Here is a 15,531-nt window from a genome sequence, read left to right as displayed (position 1 = left end):
TCTCAGCCAAATCTAGTTCTGACAGGTTCTCTTCAGAACTTGCAGTGGACGGAAAGCCTTGTTGGCTTGGTATAGAGCATTCCGGGAGAATTTAATTCTTTTATGTAGTACAGTTACTAGTACTTATAATACCTGATGCTACTAAGGGCTTTGACAATATAACGAAAATTATAAAGATAAACATATTAGGTGCATAATACTTTATCCTGACCACAAAAGCCCCATGAAGCCCATGACCATTTCCTCCTGCCTTCATGGGCTTCCCATTTCCAGCAGCCGCACTGGGCTGGATTTGGTCATTTAGTGTCTGGAAGTAGTAGAGTTGAGGAAGTTTTCTTTTTTTTTTTTTTTTTTTTAACTTATCTTTATTTTTGAAAGGGGTGTTTTCTTTAGGAGTGCTTTTTTTGTTTTGTTTTGTTTTTGCTTGTTTTTGGTATGGTGAAATAGGAGTTAGTGTTAGCCAGTGTCCAAAGATGTTTTAAGAAATGATAGTAGGTATTTATATTATTTGATTGGCCAGTTAAGCTTCCAATCAGTCGAGATTCCGATTATGTTGGCAAATGACCAGTTCTCTCTGTGTCTTAGAGAAGAGGAACGTTTGACTAGCAGAGGAGATCCTTCCTTCCCAGTGGTGTGTCTGAGAAGGGCTCAGGCTGACACTGTGCTCTCTGTCTGAGAAGGGCTCAGGCTGACACTGTGCTCTCTCTCTGCCTGGCTCCCTACTGCTCCCATGGCCTGTGGTCCTGTCTCTTTCGGATACCCTCTCTCTGAGTAAGGGAGGCTCACCCACGGTTTTTCCTCCTATGTGTATCCTGATCCTTGCCAAATTGTTATTTATAGCTGTGACGTAGGGCTCCATGTTTCACACGGCAACTTCAGACTGCCTGTTGGGCACACCCACCTTAATGTCCCCTCAGGTACCTCATCCTCACCCTGTGTGAAACAGAACTCGTCATCTTTCCCACAGACTGAGTTTGAGTATGCGGGGAGTACCCCATGAATTTCTTTGTATTAATGTCATTGTGATGTGTACGGTCACGTAGGCCAGAAACCCAGAAATTATTCCCTATTGTTCTTTCTTGCCTCCACATCAGAACGGTCACTGTGTATTTCAGTAACATCTCTTATGTTTAAAAATATTCCCCTTCTTTCCAGTCTTCTCTTCATTTGGCTCCTGGACTGTTTCATTAGACTCTGGTCTTCTAGTTTCCTGCCTCGTTCCCTTCCAGACCATCCCCACACCGTTTACATAGCCACTCATCCAAAGTGTGAACTGTGATGTTCTCTCACTTAAACTGCTTGAATGACTTCTCATTGATAGGATAAGCCCTGAATCCTTTACATTGTTTGTAAAATTTGCATAATATAGTTCAATGGTCGCCAGCCTTTCGGACCTCACGGACCACTGGTTGGCAACCACTGATATAGTTCATACTTTCCTGTCTAGAAATACCTTGCTTCTCTCTCTCCACCCACTTTATTCCTGAACAGCTAAATCACTTGTAATTCCCCCGGCTCCTTTCTCTCTGTCTTGCTAGAAACTAAATACCTGCTTTTCCCCAGGTTAGTTTTTCTGGATGACCTGGAAAATCCCTGCCCCTCTTTGAAGACTTAACTCAAATGTTACCTCCTTTGGTCCTTTGGAACTTTATACTCTCCATTTGCATATTTGTTTTTAATTGTACTTACAAGTTACAGTGTACCATGTTCTTCTTTTAGATCCTTGTCTTTTAAAATGGTAGGGGCTATGACTTCTTCTAGGATAACTGTGAACCTAACATCATTGTTAGCAAAGAATAGGTATTTATAAAATATGAATGATGCCCAAATTTGTAGCTCTCACATCATTTTTAAATATAGGACTAAAAAGACCTTAAAATATTAGTGGCTTTAGCCTGCTGCTTCAGTTGTTTTAGAACTCATTTATTAGCACAAGAAGGTTGCATATGGATCTCTTATTAAAATGTGAATTTTACTCAAATTAGCTGTTATCCTTTTAAAAAATGAAAAAGCACCTAAGAACTAAATTTCATTTCTGAGAAAAAGTTTCCAGTAGATGGCATTATAAGACTTTTTTTGTTTTTCTTACCATTCCTTTGGTAGAATTAAAATGTGTTTCTTTCTGATTGCTATGGTTTGTAAAAATGGTTACATTTATATAAAATTGTCATCTGGACAGACAGATTGAGTGCCTAGAAAAACCGACTTAACACATCTCTAGGGCTTCTGAGTATTATTTTCCTCAGGTAATCAGCCAGACCACTGTGGTAACTCCACACCCTCCCTTTCTCATTCCTCCCTCATTCAAAAGTATACTCCAGGAAAACCGACTATGTCTAGGCACTAGGCTAGTAGTGTCTGATGACACATTGGTAAAACAAGACAGGTGTGGGTTTATTTAACATGAGCCTTCCTTCATTTTCACGTGAACCCTGGGTATTACAACAGGTGATGAGAGGTAATATACTCTAGTGGCTTAGAGCTGGCTGGAGTCTAGAGCAACATTTCTGAACTCACCAGCTACCGGTGTACCTTAGGTAAGGTACCTGATGACTCTGCCTCAGTTTCCTACACTGTACAAGGGGGATAATAAATTGTGCCTATCTCATAGGGGTGGCTACATGGGTGACCATATGTGAAGCATTTGAGCAGCGCCTGGCTCAGGAAATGCTATCTGTTGTTATTCATATCATACTTTATTATGATTATTACCACGGTTGGTTTTGCTCCGGAGCCAGATAGACAGCTGGACTGGTGTGCGTGTAGTGACTTAGGAATCTGTAACCGATGAGCTGTCAGCCTGCTATCTCTGATCTGCCTGAAAAGCCAAAGTTCTGAAAGATTAAAAAAAAAAACACACATGAGAAAAATAAGTATTTAAGTGGTTTTATTAATTCTCTAGAGGCAATTTGGTTGGATTTAATGGGTTCTTGTCACGTTTGTGTTGTTGCTCGTACAGTTAATTAAGCACCAGCATTATGCAGGTTTCCTGTAGAGGCAGGACCAGCTGGGTGCCTGCCATGAAAACCCAGCCGTTGTGGTCAAGCTCGCCTGCAGCATTGTGAGCAGCTTAGATGAAGTGAAACTTTCTCGTCTGGGTCATGGCCTTCTGGGTCAGGTTGCCAACACATGCTCATTGTGAGCCTCCGGGATGGTGTTGCAGACTGAACCTCCTCTTATTCTTGCAGATTCCGCTGTGTAAAGTGATCAGATTCAACATAGACTACACGATCCATTTCATCGAAGAGATGATGCCTGAGGTAAGGCAGAAGATGGCTTAGCAGCTTTGTCTTCTGTTTATTCCACACTTACATCTTGAAAGCATTGGACATGGCCAGCTCTGGCTTTGGCCTCAGAAATACCCCTAAAGTTTTGTGGTCACTGTTGCAAGGGTCAGTGAGATGGAGCTCTAGGAACAAGGTTAAAATTCAGGCCATTTTTCAACTTCTGAATCCATTTCTCCTTGTTTTGCATCTACTGATAGTAACTTTACATTCGCTTTTGGTTTGTTTTGGGTAGGGGACAGATTTTGATTACTGGTTGTTATCAGAGGAAATTAGGGTAGTGAAACCGAATCTGATAGCTGTTGGAATAATCTTATTCATTATCTCCAATGACAAGATCGGTGCTTGGTTCATTTTTCTTCCCATATATTTACATATTTTTCCTAATTGTTTTTCATTGCCACTGCTCAGCAGCAGATTTATCTAAATATATGCAAGAGGTTTAAAATTCCAAAGCAAGATTAATGTGAATCTCAGAATGATTCATTGCCTGATCTTGAATTTAGTGATGTCAACAAGTCACACGAAGAAATAACAACTAGACAGCAAACAAGCCTGTGCACTTAACCTTGTGCTGGAGTTGGGGTCGATTTCCTGAGCCCCCGGCTCTCCTTGCAAACCTTGTTTAACAGCGCAGCTCTGTCGGCAGCCGGGCACCAGCGGGAATTGATAAGCATGACATACATGCTTAGTTTGCACCTACTTCATTCAAAGCAAGTCCCGGTAATTCTACCTGTCTTTCAAAAAGAATTAAAGAGAAAGGGCCACCCCCCTTATTCTCTAGCTTAAAAGGGCTTTTTGCTTCCTTTCGATTTTTAAGGTCATAAGCCTTCATTTGCTATTGTAAAGGTTTATGCGTCTGGAGTTATCTCACGCAGGGTGATTTATGAACCCTGAGCAAAACAAATAGGAAGGAAGAATTATGAGACATGTCTTAGTTGCAAATATATCATCTGTTAAGCTTGTTTACTGGAGAAATTTTCGTCCAAAGTTTTGTAGTTTTTCGTAGCCCTTTATTTGCCTTCATTAAGAATTTTAACTTTTTGGCATGAAAGACCTCTGTTTATGGTCACTCTAACAGTGATTCTGGGTGTGTTTGGGGGATGGCAGGGAACAGGGGTGGGGTGAGCGGGACAAACCTATCAGAGCCTGCTGGCGTGTGTGTGTGTGTGTGTGTGTGTGTGTGTGTGTGTGTGTGAGAAAGAGAGATTTGAATTAACAAAAAGTCCCCAGGAGAGCCTGATATTATAATTGGGTTAGAAAAATATGACATAAAGACGACTTCATTTTTATTTTATTTTTTAATAATAATTCTTTATTGTTGAAAGTATTACATATGTCCCGCTTTTCCCCCCATTGACCCGCTCCAGTCTGCCTCCCGACCCCAGGCCCTCAACACCCTGTATATGCATGGCCTCATCTACGTCCATGGGCCATGAATATAAGGTCCTTGGTTGATTACCTCCCACCCACCGTCCCTCCGAGATTCCGTACTCAGTTCCATGCTTCCATGTCTCTGGTTCCGCTCCCTTCATAAGATGACTTAGTGTTTTAATTTCACATCATTTTACTCGTACATTGGGAAGGACTGTGCTCACATTTTCTTGGGAAACCTAAAGCCACGCTTGCCTACTTCATTTGTGTCTCAAGCAAATGAGCTGTTCTTTGTAGGATGGTGGTCAAACTTTTTAGGAAAGTACATGGTTTTAGGATAGTTTCAACAGACACTTTAAGGCACTTGACTAGAACAAGTTGAACCTTCAGTTAATATATATTTGCAGTATTATAGTAATTTGATTTTGGTTTATTTTTCAGAATTTTTGTGTGAAGGGACTTGAACTCTTTTCATTATTCCTATTCAGAGATATATTGGAATTGTATGACTGGAATCTTAAAGGTAAATAATAGGATTTAAAGAAAAATGTAATGCTGAAAGAACATTGTGGTGTATGGTGGGGAGAACATAATTGAAATTTCTCTTATTTTTTGAAATACCCAGGGAAAAGTGTGATTCATAGGAATGCTTGCTATCATCTGACACGAATAAGTTTTCATGGGTCTTTTTCTAATACAATTTGACAGTGTCTATTGCCTAAGATTACCATTATCAGTTACCTAACTGATATGTAAGAAGATGGTATCAGTTATAAGTAATTACATTGATTTAGGTGCATTGGGGAAAGTCTCATTAGTTAATATTTTAAATCTATTGAACTTTACTGTAATACGAACTTCCAAGATAACAGTTTATCAAAACAGAAATTTGCTTTGCCTTCAAAACACAATTCAAAACCTGCGAGCTACATCGAACCGGCACCTGGTCCTTGGATCTTGGATAATAGTTACTCTTAGGAGGTGTCTGCATTCCAGCAGACAGTTACTTATTTATTTGCTAAACCGTGTATTGATGAATGGCTTTTCAAACCAAGTTTTTGGTAGTATTTCTCTCTATTTTTCTCCAGTCCTGTTGATTAAAATGGAAAGGAATTAAAACACAAGCATATTATATCATGCAGTAGTTCAGTTATAACAAAAATATTTTTATGTTTTGACTTTCTAAAAATAGTTTTCCCTTATCCTCCTATATAATAAAAAGCTAATATGTAACTTGTCCCTCCGACCGGTAGTTCAACCGCTTGTGGCCCCTCCCCCCATTGGCCTCTCCCTCAGTTGCCCCTCCTCATGCCCATCGGGAGTGGGGCTTGCTGACTAACTGCCCATGGCCCCTCCCCCTGGCTGGCCCAGCCCTGGTTGGAGTGGGCTGGCTCCAACCCCACCCATGAACGAATTCGTGCACCAGGCCTCTAGTGTACCATGAAGCACATGTCCTTGGGCTTTCATTCCCCTCTTACATTGGTAGTCTCCTCACTTCAGTGTTTCTGGGATGTTTGTGGTGGTTACCACAGGACTGATGTACAAGAAGAAGACCTTTTTTATTTTTATGCCCCTACTTGTAGGGATTTTGTCATTATAATGAATCTTAGGAATTAAGTTGCAGTATTTGTTTTCTAAGCCTGTTTTTATTAATTTTTTTTCTTGTATTTCCACTTGTTTGCTTTAGGTCCTCTGTTTGAAGACAGCCCACCCTGCTGCCCAAGATTTCATTTCATGCCACGTTTTGTAAGATTTCTTCCAGGTAAGTCTTTTGGCTTGTCTGTGACCCGTGGAAATAGTGTGTCTGAAAATAAGCCTGCTATTCTCCTTCCAGTCTTTTGGACAACTTTCCCACCACAGACACTGGTAATTTTCTACTCTAAGTCAGGCATAAAATGTAAAATTACACATGCTGCTGTGTACCCTTACGTAATGTATGGTAGCCCCAAACTAGATGAGCAGTGGGAGAATTGATTGATAAAATTTGAAATTTCACTTGATAAAATATCACATAAGTGTTAAAACTAATATGGAAATATGCATGTGGCTTAAAAATGCAAAGCGTTAATTAGAAATCAATAATTATAACATTTTATATACAATCTGACTATATGCTAAAAAATACTGCAATAGTAGTTGTATGAAGGCATTACAGTTGCTTTTTTCTATTTTTTTTGACATAGACTTCTTATTTTACAGTGAAAAAACTATTTTCTCACTCAATTAAAATAAGTAACTATATGACATGTTTTTTAAGCAACATTTTAACTGTTTTTGAAAAATTTTTTTGAGAGTCTAGCTATGAGATATGGCATTATACTTGGTGTTTTTAAAAATGGTTGTGTTTGTAATGAAATCTTTGGGTGCCTTTTTGTTTGCACCACCCTAAAGGAATCATCCCAGGTCTCATTCTGGTTTCTCCTTCACTGGTATTTCCAGTGATATGCTCATACTTCCAGCCCTTATTTTCTTTGCTTCCATTTGGATCTTCCTTTTGCTCTCTGCATGGTCACCTTCCTTTGCTTCCTCGATTAAGTCCTGTGCTCTGACTTCTGTCCCTCGGCTCTAGGGGCCTCAGTGCCTTATGCTAACCACCACCTTCCATGGAAATGTCAACTCCACCATTTGCCTTTTTCCCCCCTATCTGTGTGCTGCTCAGTGATACTGGCGAAAAGGTTTGGCAGCTGCAATAAATCTGTGATCTATAATTTCAGCTGTTTAGCTTTTCAGCATGTAAGCTTTCAGCCCAGGCTACATATCCACAGTTTCAAAAGTTTAGCCTTAGGCTCATGCGCTTCTCCTTATGCCTGCTGTCCTTCTGGGGCAGGAAGCCTTCCTCTGCAGGCCTTGGCACTTACCCTAGAGCCTGTCAGACCCTGGTCCAGCCACACCTGCCTTTGCTATGGCACCTCGCCCCCTTAACCCCATCCCACCCTGCCACTGCTGCTGCTGTCAGAGCCAGCCTCCCAGCCCAGCCAGTGTAGTTCATTGGTTGAGTGTCAGCCTGTTCACAAGAGGTCACTGGTTCAATTCCTGGTCAGGGTATATGCCTCGGTTATGGGCTCGATCCCCAGCTGGAGGTGGTGTTTCTATCGCTCTCTCCCTCTCACTTCCTCTCTCTAAAATCATTAAAATCATATTTAAAGAAAAAAAGCCAGCCTCCCAAAGACCAAATCCAGGGGACACGCTTGTTTTAGTCTCTTCCTGAAGGTGGTGCCTGGGCCCTTCTACCTTGTCTCTCTGCTGAGCTGCCCTTAACTTTCCTCTGAGCTCCGATGTGTCCCTTTGCGGCTTTTGTTTCTTGTCCATTTATTCTAGCTTAGATTGTCCTCAGGATTTTGTCCTTTCCTCGGTCCAGACATTCAGTCACAATGACATTTTTATTTTAGAATAGTGTTGCTCATGTTTTCAGTGTTATCATTAATTTTTTTTTTGTTTGGAAATGTATTCAAAAGCTTTCCCCCTTTGTACATCTGGTTTTGTTTTATTGAGGAGTCCTTTTTTTTTTCTCTCAAGTGAGTGTATCTTTGATTTTATAATGGCACCTTAGCAGTGAACTTACTATAAAATGGTGTTGCAGTGAGTTTGTTGAAAAGCCTGTTCTTTCAGTAACTGTCTGCCAGCTAGGCATTTTATGACCAAGCAAATCTCTAAGACAAAGTGGACAGTTTTAAAAGCATCTTAAAGAAAAATCTTACGTTAGATATTTACTTTGTGGGATTTTAACTCTCACAAAATGTTTTCCATAACTATTTAGGGATAAAATTTATGTTGTCACTAAAAGAGGTCTTTTGATTTACTTTTCAAATAAGATATACTTTTTCGGTAGACTTCCCTTTGAAAATATACTAGAGAAACTTGCAGATTTCAGTATGGAAATCCAATTGATCCAGCATCATTTATTGAAAAGACTGTTGAAGTGTTTTCTCTGCCCTCAATTGCGTTGACTTGGGGTGTGTGTGTGTGTGTGTGGGCACATATGTGTGACAAACAGTACAAATGTGTATACTGTAAAAATGAGCACCCCTCTAGACATGTAAAAATGAGTTCGTGCTATGAGTGGTTTGATTTGTATTTGTTTTAACCTGTGTAGGGAGAATTAATGCTTTTTTGTTTCAATGAGCTAATAACATCTTATGCAACTTGCCTTTATACTCACCTACTTCAGATATCCTCCATGTAAATACATCGCCTCATTCTGTAAAACTTACATAGAATTCCACAGTATGAACTGACATTAATTTTTTTCGACAGTTCTTCTAGTGAAGAATATTTTGGAGATGGCTATTTTCTCCCCATTGCATAAATACTTCAGGAATTGTCTTTTGCATCTAGCCTTTTGCATTTAGGTCAATGTTTCTATAAGGTAGACTCCTAGAAGTGAAATGATTTGTTACAACAATATGCACATTTTAAATTTGGAAAGATACTGGCCAAGTTCTCGCTAAAAAGCACATAATTTGTAGTTGTCACCAACATTTTTAATAGTACCTATTTTCTGTACATCTGCCAACACTGAATAATACTCGTCTTCTATAGTTTGTCTAATAGGCAAAAGGTCATCTGATTGTTATCATTTGCATTTTACTTGTACTACTCTGAGAATGAGCAGCTTTCATATATTTCAGGTATTTCATGGTCCTCTCGTTCTCTTTGCTTTTCATTTATTTCAGTTTATTATCTCTAATAGAAAGTTTTTTAGGCATCATATTTTTTCTTCAGTTTTCCAGTTTACCTGTTTTAAACACAGCTATCTCAGTTGCTTTCTACAGATTTGTTCAAAATTAAACTTATAGTTTAAATCAAGGATTATTCAATGAAGGTCAGTTTTCCAGAGGTTAAACCATAGAACAACCAATTGATTGAAATTAAAATTTTTTTTTCAAATTTTTGTGTTGTTGTTTTGTTTTTTTTCTATCCCTACCTCTACTTGTAGCAGTCAGACAGTTAAAATGAACTCCCCTAGAGCCTGTTTAAGGTTTTATTTGACTATAGCTGGGGCTGGGGCTTGTTGTAATTCAAGATAGGAAGTCTGCATGTACAGGAAAGCCTGTTCATTGCTTGTATCATTGTTGTAGTAAAACTTTGGAAATCCTGAATCAGTTTTGCAAATTGATTATCTAGCAGATTGATTGTTGGAAATTGCCCCACCCTGGAGAAGTAGTTCTCAGTTGTGGCTGACAGAGGCCAGCAGGTGGGAGTGTATCTCAATATTCCCAGGGAGACAAGCGTGGTTTGAAAAAAAAAATCAAGAGAGAAACCAAGATGGTGGCATAGGTAAACACCGGAAATTGCTCCCTCGCACAACCACTTCAAAAATACAACTAAAAGACAAAATGGACACCATCCAGAACCACAGGAAGGCTGGCTGAGTGGAAATTCTACAACTAGAAGGAAAGAGAAAAGCACACTGAGACTCAGAGGAGGTGCGGAAGTAAAGTGCAGAGGTATGGAGGCGCACACGGAAAGGGCTGGCAACTGAGGACGCGGTTGTCTTTTTCAATAGGGAAGGAGTCTAAAGCTCCCGACTGCTCTGAACTCCAGTTCCAGGCGAGTCTCTGGGGACCCAGGCTCATACGGGGTGAAACTGGACTGTCTGGCATCAGGTGGAACTCGAGGGTGACTTTCTCTCAGAGGTACTTGCAGCGATTACCACAGGACACTGGGACCCGGGACCTCTTAGGGCAGGGCTGAGGAGCAGCCATAGCTCCACCCTGTTGATTTCCCGAGACCCCACCCCACCCAAGCTGTTTTTCCGTATGAATGACCTGGCTTTTTGCAATCTAAAATTGCCGAACAGACTGCAGCTGAGTCAGAGAGACCCAGAACATCCAAAAGAAGGCCCAAGGCCCCATAGCAGCTTGCATTGCTTCACAGCTGGGCCTCATCTGGGCACCTCCAAACCCCAAACAAGGAAGGGGAATTTGCAGATCTCTTTGTAGCTCCTGCTGGGTAGCCTCAGGCAGAGGCTAAATTAGCACCTCCTTAGAGATCCAAGAGCCAGTGTACCCAGTGGTCAGAGTGGGACCATCCAGATTACAACTCCTCAGATCCATAAGGGACACACTCAGGGGGCAGACTCAGTGAGCACCAAAGCCCCACTGAAGCAAGTCTTGCCCTGGAGGGGTGTCTCCAGCACAGAAGTTCTCCCACTGTAGACACAGCTGATTCTCACAGCCAACTGGCCTGGAGGTCAATTCTTCCCAGTGATACCTACAACAATCAAGGCTTAACTACAACAAGACTGTGCACAAAGCCCACAAAGGGGTGCACCAAGAGTGTCCACCTCAGGTAATTGGGGAGACTGAGCCACTGGGCCCTATAGGACACCTAGCACAGAAAACCACTCTATCAACACAGGGACGCAGCCAAAATGAGGAGACAGAAAAACAGGTCACAAATGAAATAAATGGAGGAAAGCAAACTACTGGATATAGAGTTAAAAACCGCGGTTATAAGGTTACTCAAGAATCTTCTAGAAACCACCGATAAATTTAGTGAGACCCTCGAAGATATGAAAAAGGACCAACTAGAAATTAAGCATACACTGACTGAAATAAAGAATATTATACAGAGTTCCAACAGCAGACTAGAGGATCACAAGTATCAAGTCCAAGATTTGAACGAAGAAGCAAAAAACACCCAACCGGAAAAACAAAAAGAAAAAATAATCCAAAAATATGAAGATAGTGTAAGGAGCCTCTGGGACAACTTCAAACGTACCAACATCCGAATTATGGGGGTGTCAGAAGAAGAGAGAGAGCAAGATATTGAAATTCTATTTGAAGAAATAATGACAGAAAACTTCCCCTACCTGGTTTAAGAAGTAGACTTACAAGTTCAGGAAGTGCAGAGAACCCCAAACAAGAGGAATCCAAAGAGGACCACACCAAGACACATCATAATTAAAATGTCAAGAGCAAAAGACAAAGAGAGAACCTTAAAAGCAGCAAGAGAAAAACAGTCAGTTACCTACAAGGGATTATCCATATGACTGTCAGCTGATTTCTCAACAGAAACTTTGCAGGCCAGAAGGGAGTGGCAAGAAATATTCAAAGTGATGAATGCCAAGAACCTACAACCTAGATTACTTTACCCAGCAAAGCTATCATTCAGAATTGAAGGTCAGATAAAGAGCTTCACAGATAAGAAAAAGCTATGGAGTTCATCATCACCAAACCAGGATTATATGAAATGCTAAAATGTATTAAGAAGAGGAGGAAGAAGAAAAAGGTAAAGATACAAATTATGAACAACAAATACACATCTATCAACAAGTGAATCTAAAAATCAAGTGAATAAATAATCTGATCAACAGAATACACTGGTGAATATAATAGAACCAGGGGCATAGAAAGGGAGTGGACTGACAATTCTCGGGGGGAAAGGGATTTGGGGGGTGCGGTAAGAGACTGGACAAAAATCGTATACCTATGGATGAGGACAGTGTGTGTGGGGGGGTAAGGGCAGAGGGTGGGGTGGGAACCGGGTGGAGGGGAGCTATGGGGGGAAAAAAGAGGAACAACTGTAATAATCTGAACAGTAAAGATTTAATTAAAAAAACATCAATTGAGATAATATAGTACTAGAGGCCCGGTGCACGAATTCATGCACGGGTGGGGTCCGGCCGGCCCACCCCAATTGGGCTGGGCCAGCTGGGGGGAGGGTCCTTGGGCAGTTGACTGGCTGGTTTGCCCCCAGTCGGGGTGGGAGGGGCCGATCGGGGATGGTGGTGGCCAGTGGAGGGGCCGCAAGCAGTTGGCCGGCTGGCCCCTCTCCCTGTCCCAACTCCCAATCGAACTTCTGGTCGAGGGGACAATTTGCATATTAGCCTTTTATTATATGGGATAACTTTGTATTTGGAAAGCTTAGAGAATACCTGTTAATACAGATTTTTAGACAAGATTATTTAAAGGCATCTTAGCAGGAATACACAGGGGACATAGTAATGCAGCTGTATAGTTATTCCTAGTGTAGGGAAGGAGGAAGGCGTGTTTGTGTTTGTTAAAATTGAGTGTTAGACTGTTGAGAAGCACTTGTGTAACCAGCCATATTCTTAACACAAATTCCCTAACAAATTGCCCTCCCCCGCAAATAACGTTATAAATAATCAGACAACATAAATGCAGAGTATTGGGTCTCTAAGAAACAGTTATAAAGTCTGTCAGTTCATTAATGACTGTCCAGATTCATTCCCTGAAACACAAACTCCAGTTCTTTTCGAATAATGACCCGTTGTCACGGCTCCAGTCCCAGTGCTGGCACAGCGCCTGCTAACCTTAGCGTACCCACTCTCACTTCTCATTTGTATCGTGTCCTATTTATCTCAGCCAGGGAGATAAAAATGGCTTCTTAGCCCTCAGTGACACCGTTCCATAAATCCCCAACATAAACATGTAGCAAAGCAGACAAACCAAAAGAGCCAATTCATTAACATTAGTAAATTCATGGCAGTCTGTGAGCAAGTGGCCATGTTATTTATCTGCTTCAGAAAGTCACTTTTCAAATATTTATGAGGGTCTTTTTTGCTGGGCTGGGTATGAGAATACAGCCCTTGCACGGGCTCTGGCAGGATTCTCTTGTCTACCTTCTCTTGTATTTCCATAAGGACTGCACCTCATTGCCCCTGGAGCAGTGCCTCAGTCCCCCTCCTTAGGTTATCTGCTTCGGGGTTCTACATTTTTTCACAGTGGTAAATCTCTGTCTTTTTAGGTTTTAGGTGCTGTTTTAAATATTTAGCAGATTTCAACATGGATTTACGCTTTCACCTTCAGCATGACCGACTTTGCACCTGATGTGTGTGTTTTTTTTAAGAAAAGTATTTCTAGTTTCTATGCTGCTGTAAAACTCTCCTGCCTCGTTGGCTGCTCTGTGTGTGTGTGTGTGTGTGTGTGTGTGTGTGTGTGTGTGTTAATCCTCACCCAAGAATATTTTTCCATTGACTTTTAGAGACAGTGGAAGGGATGGGAAGAGACACAGAGAGAGAAACATGGATGAGATACATGAATTGGTTGCCTCCCACACGTACCCCGACCAGGGCCGGGGATCCAGCTTGCAATCGAAGTACATGCCCTTGATCAAAATGGAACTCAGGACCTTTCAGTCTGTGGGCCGACACTATCCACTGAGCCAAACCGGCTAGGGCTTGTTGGCAGCTTTGCGCCCAGGCTAGGTAGAAGCATTCTGGTGAGCATGAGGTGACCTTCTTTCTTTATCTTGTGAATATTCTCCTAAATTGGGAAATACCCTTGGCATGTCAAATAAAAGTGACATAGAGACTCTGTTTCCAGTGTCTAGAAGAGTGCCTGTTTCATAGTAGGTGCTCAGTAATGATTTGTTGGATGAATGGACAAATATTTAGGTTAATGAATGAATGCAGGATGCCTATATATAGTAGCTCTGTAGCAGCAATGTCATCTAGTTTCAGAGTAGCATCTGGGGTTAAAAAACCTCATACACACCAGAGAGAAATCTTGATATTTATTTTCTTCTTTCTCAGATGTGTAGGCCTGTCCAAGCTTTAGCCCATAGCAACGTGTATGAAAATCTTTTATCCTTTTGCATTTTCTGGTAGCCCCAGTTTTGGGTATCTCACTCCTCTAGCACAAATAGGACACTCTCATTTGTGCCCACCTATCCCCACCATCTTGGTTTCCTCATTCTCCATGAAGTGTTGGCCTCATACTGCGGCTCCTAGAGTATTTTTTGACCTGGGGAGGGTACTCATTGTCCTCCAAATCCTCAGGGCTCTTGTCCTTTCTTTGGGTAGGCCTAAGTCAAGAAAAGGGGTATAAGGTAGTTACACATACTGGTCAAGGAGGTAAGTCCAAAGAGAAGCCAGAAACCTGAGCACTGGAAATTAATGCTCACATTAAATGAATCTCTGGTTCATCAAGTACCAGATTAATTGGCTTTTTCCAGAGTACTTTAATTATGTCCTTTGTTGTTTTTACCTTCTGTACTTAGTGATATGTGCTCCATAAGCCTCAGAATACTTGCTATTTTTCCACGTACTAGCTCCATAATGATCTTCATGATATTAGTACAGGCTCTTTAGGACTATTCATCATGGCAGGTGTGGCACATTAGCACCAAAAAATTAGACCATCACACAATAAGCTGAAAACATCCATAAATATCTCAAAAGCTTAGAATTTCCTTAAGATAATAACATCCCTGCTAAAGAGCTTTCATCTGTTACCGAGAAAGAATGATAAAATATTTAAGTTCTGTAGATTGTAAGCTGTGGTTCTTCATGCTCGATGGTTTTAAATTTATTTAGATAGACACGTTTTTCTATATTCACACCGTACAAATGGAGCCTTTTATCATTTAGAATGTTGCTCTTACCATTTTAGTAAATGAGATGGTTTATGAGCACTGTTTATCAATGAAACAAATGGCTTTTGGATTATTTGGCACCTGGTTAAACAATGTAAATTCTAAATTACCTTTTTATGAACGCTCTTTTGTCTCTGTTGTCTTGTTTTTCCTTATTTGGCTGATGACTAGCTGTGCATTGAGCAGCCTCATTCTCCCCTTTCTCTCTGCTCCCACCCCAGATGGAGGGAAGGAAGTGCTGTCCATGCACCAGATTCTCCTTTACTTGTTACGGTGCAGCAAAGCGCTGGTCCCGGAGGAGGAGATCGCCAACATGCTGCAGTGGGAAGAGCTCGAGTGGCAGAAATATGCGGAGGAGTGCAAGGGCATGATTGTCACCAACCCCGGCACGGTAGGCTCTGGTGCTCACACACTCAGACCCAGCCACCTTCCTTCCGGGTGGGAATGTTTCAGAAAAACAGTGACAACATTTTCAAAGCTTTATGTATTCATTCCCTCTCATCCTTGAGTAATTTTTAACTATTGAATAGAT

At 41.2% G+C, this 15,531-nt stretch overlaps 1 protein-coding gene across 1 annotated transcript in view; it reads left to right on the top strand.

Moving 5' to 3' along the window:
- Positions 1 to 15,531, top strand: part of DROSHA (drosha ribonuclease III) — a 103,999-nt gene that overhangs the window by 30,779 nt on the left and 57,689 nt on the right. Inside the window, exons 11-14 of the mRNA XM_081089710.1 lie at positions 3,189 to 3,260; positions 5,100 to 5,181; positions 6,346 to 6,420; positions 15,221 to 15,390. Coding sequence (XP_080945836.1) covers positions 3,189 to 3,260; positions 5,100 to 5,181; positions 6,346 to 6,420; positions 15,221 to 15,390 — 399 coding nt within the window. The remainder of the gene's footprint in view (positions 1 to 3,188; positions 3,261 to 5,099; positions 5,182 to 6,345; positions 6,421 to 15,220; positions 15,391 to 15,531) is intronic.

Source organism: Myotis nattereri (genome assembly GCF_964212035.1).
Source record: "Myotis nattereri genome assembly, chromosome: 4".
In the NCBI taxonomy this organism is placed as follows: Eukaryota; Metazoa; Chordata; class Mammalia; order Chiroptera; family Vespertilionidae; genus Myotis; species Myotis nattereri.
This window is presented reverse-complemented; position numbering and strand designations above follow the sequence as displayed.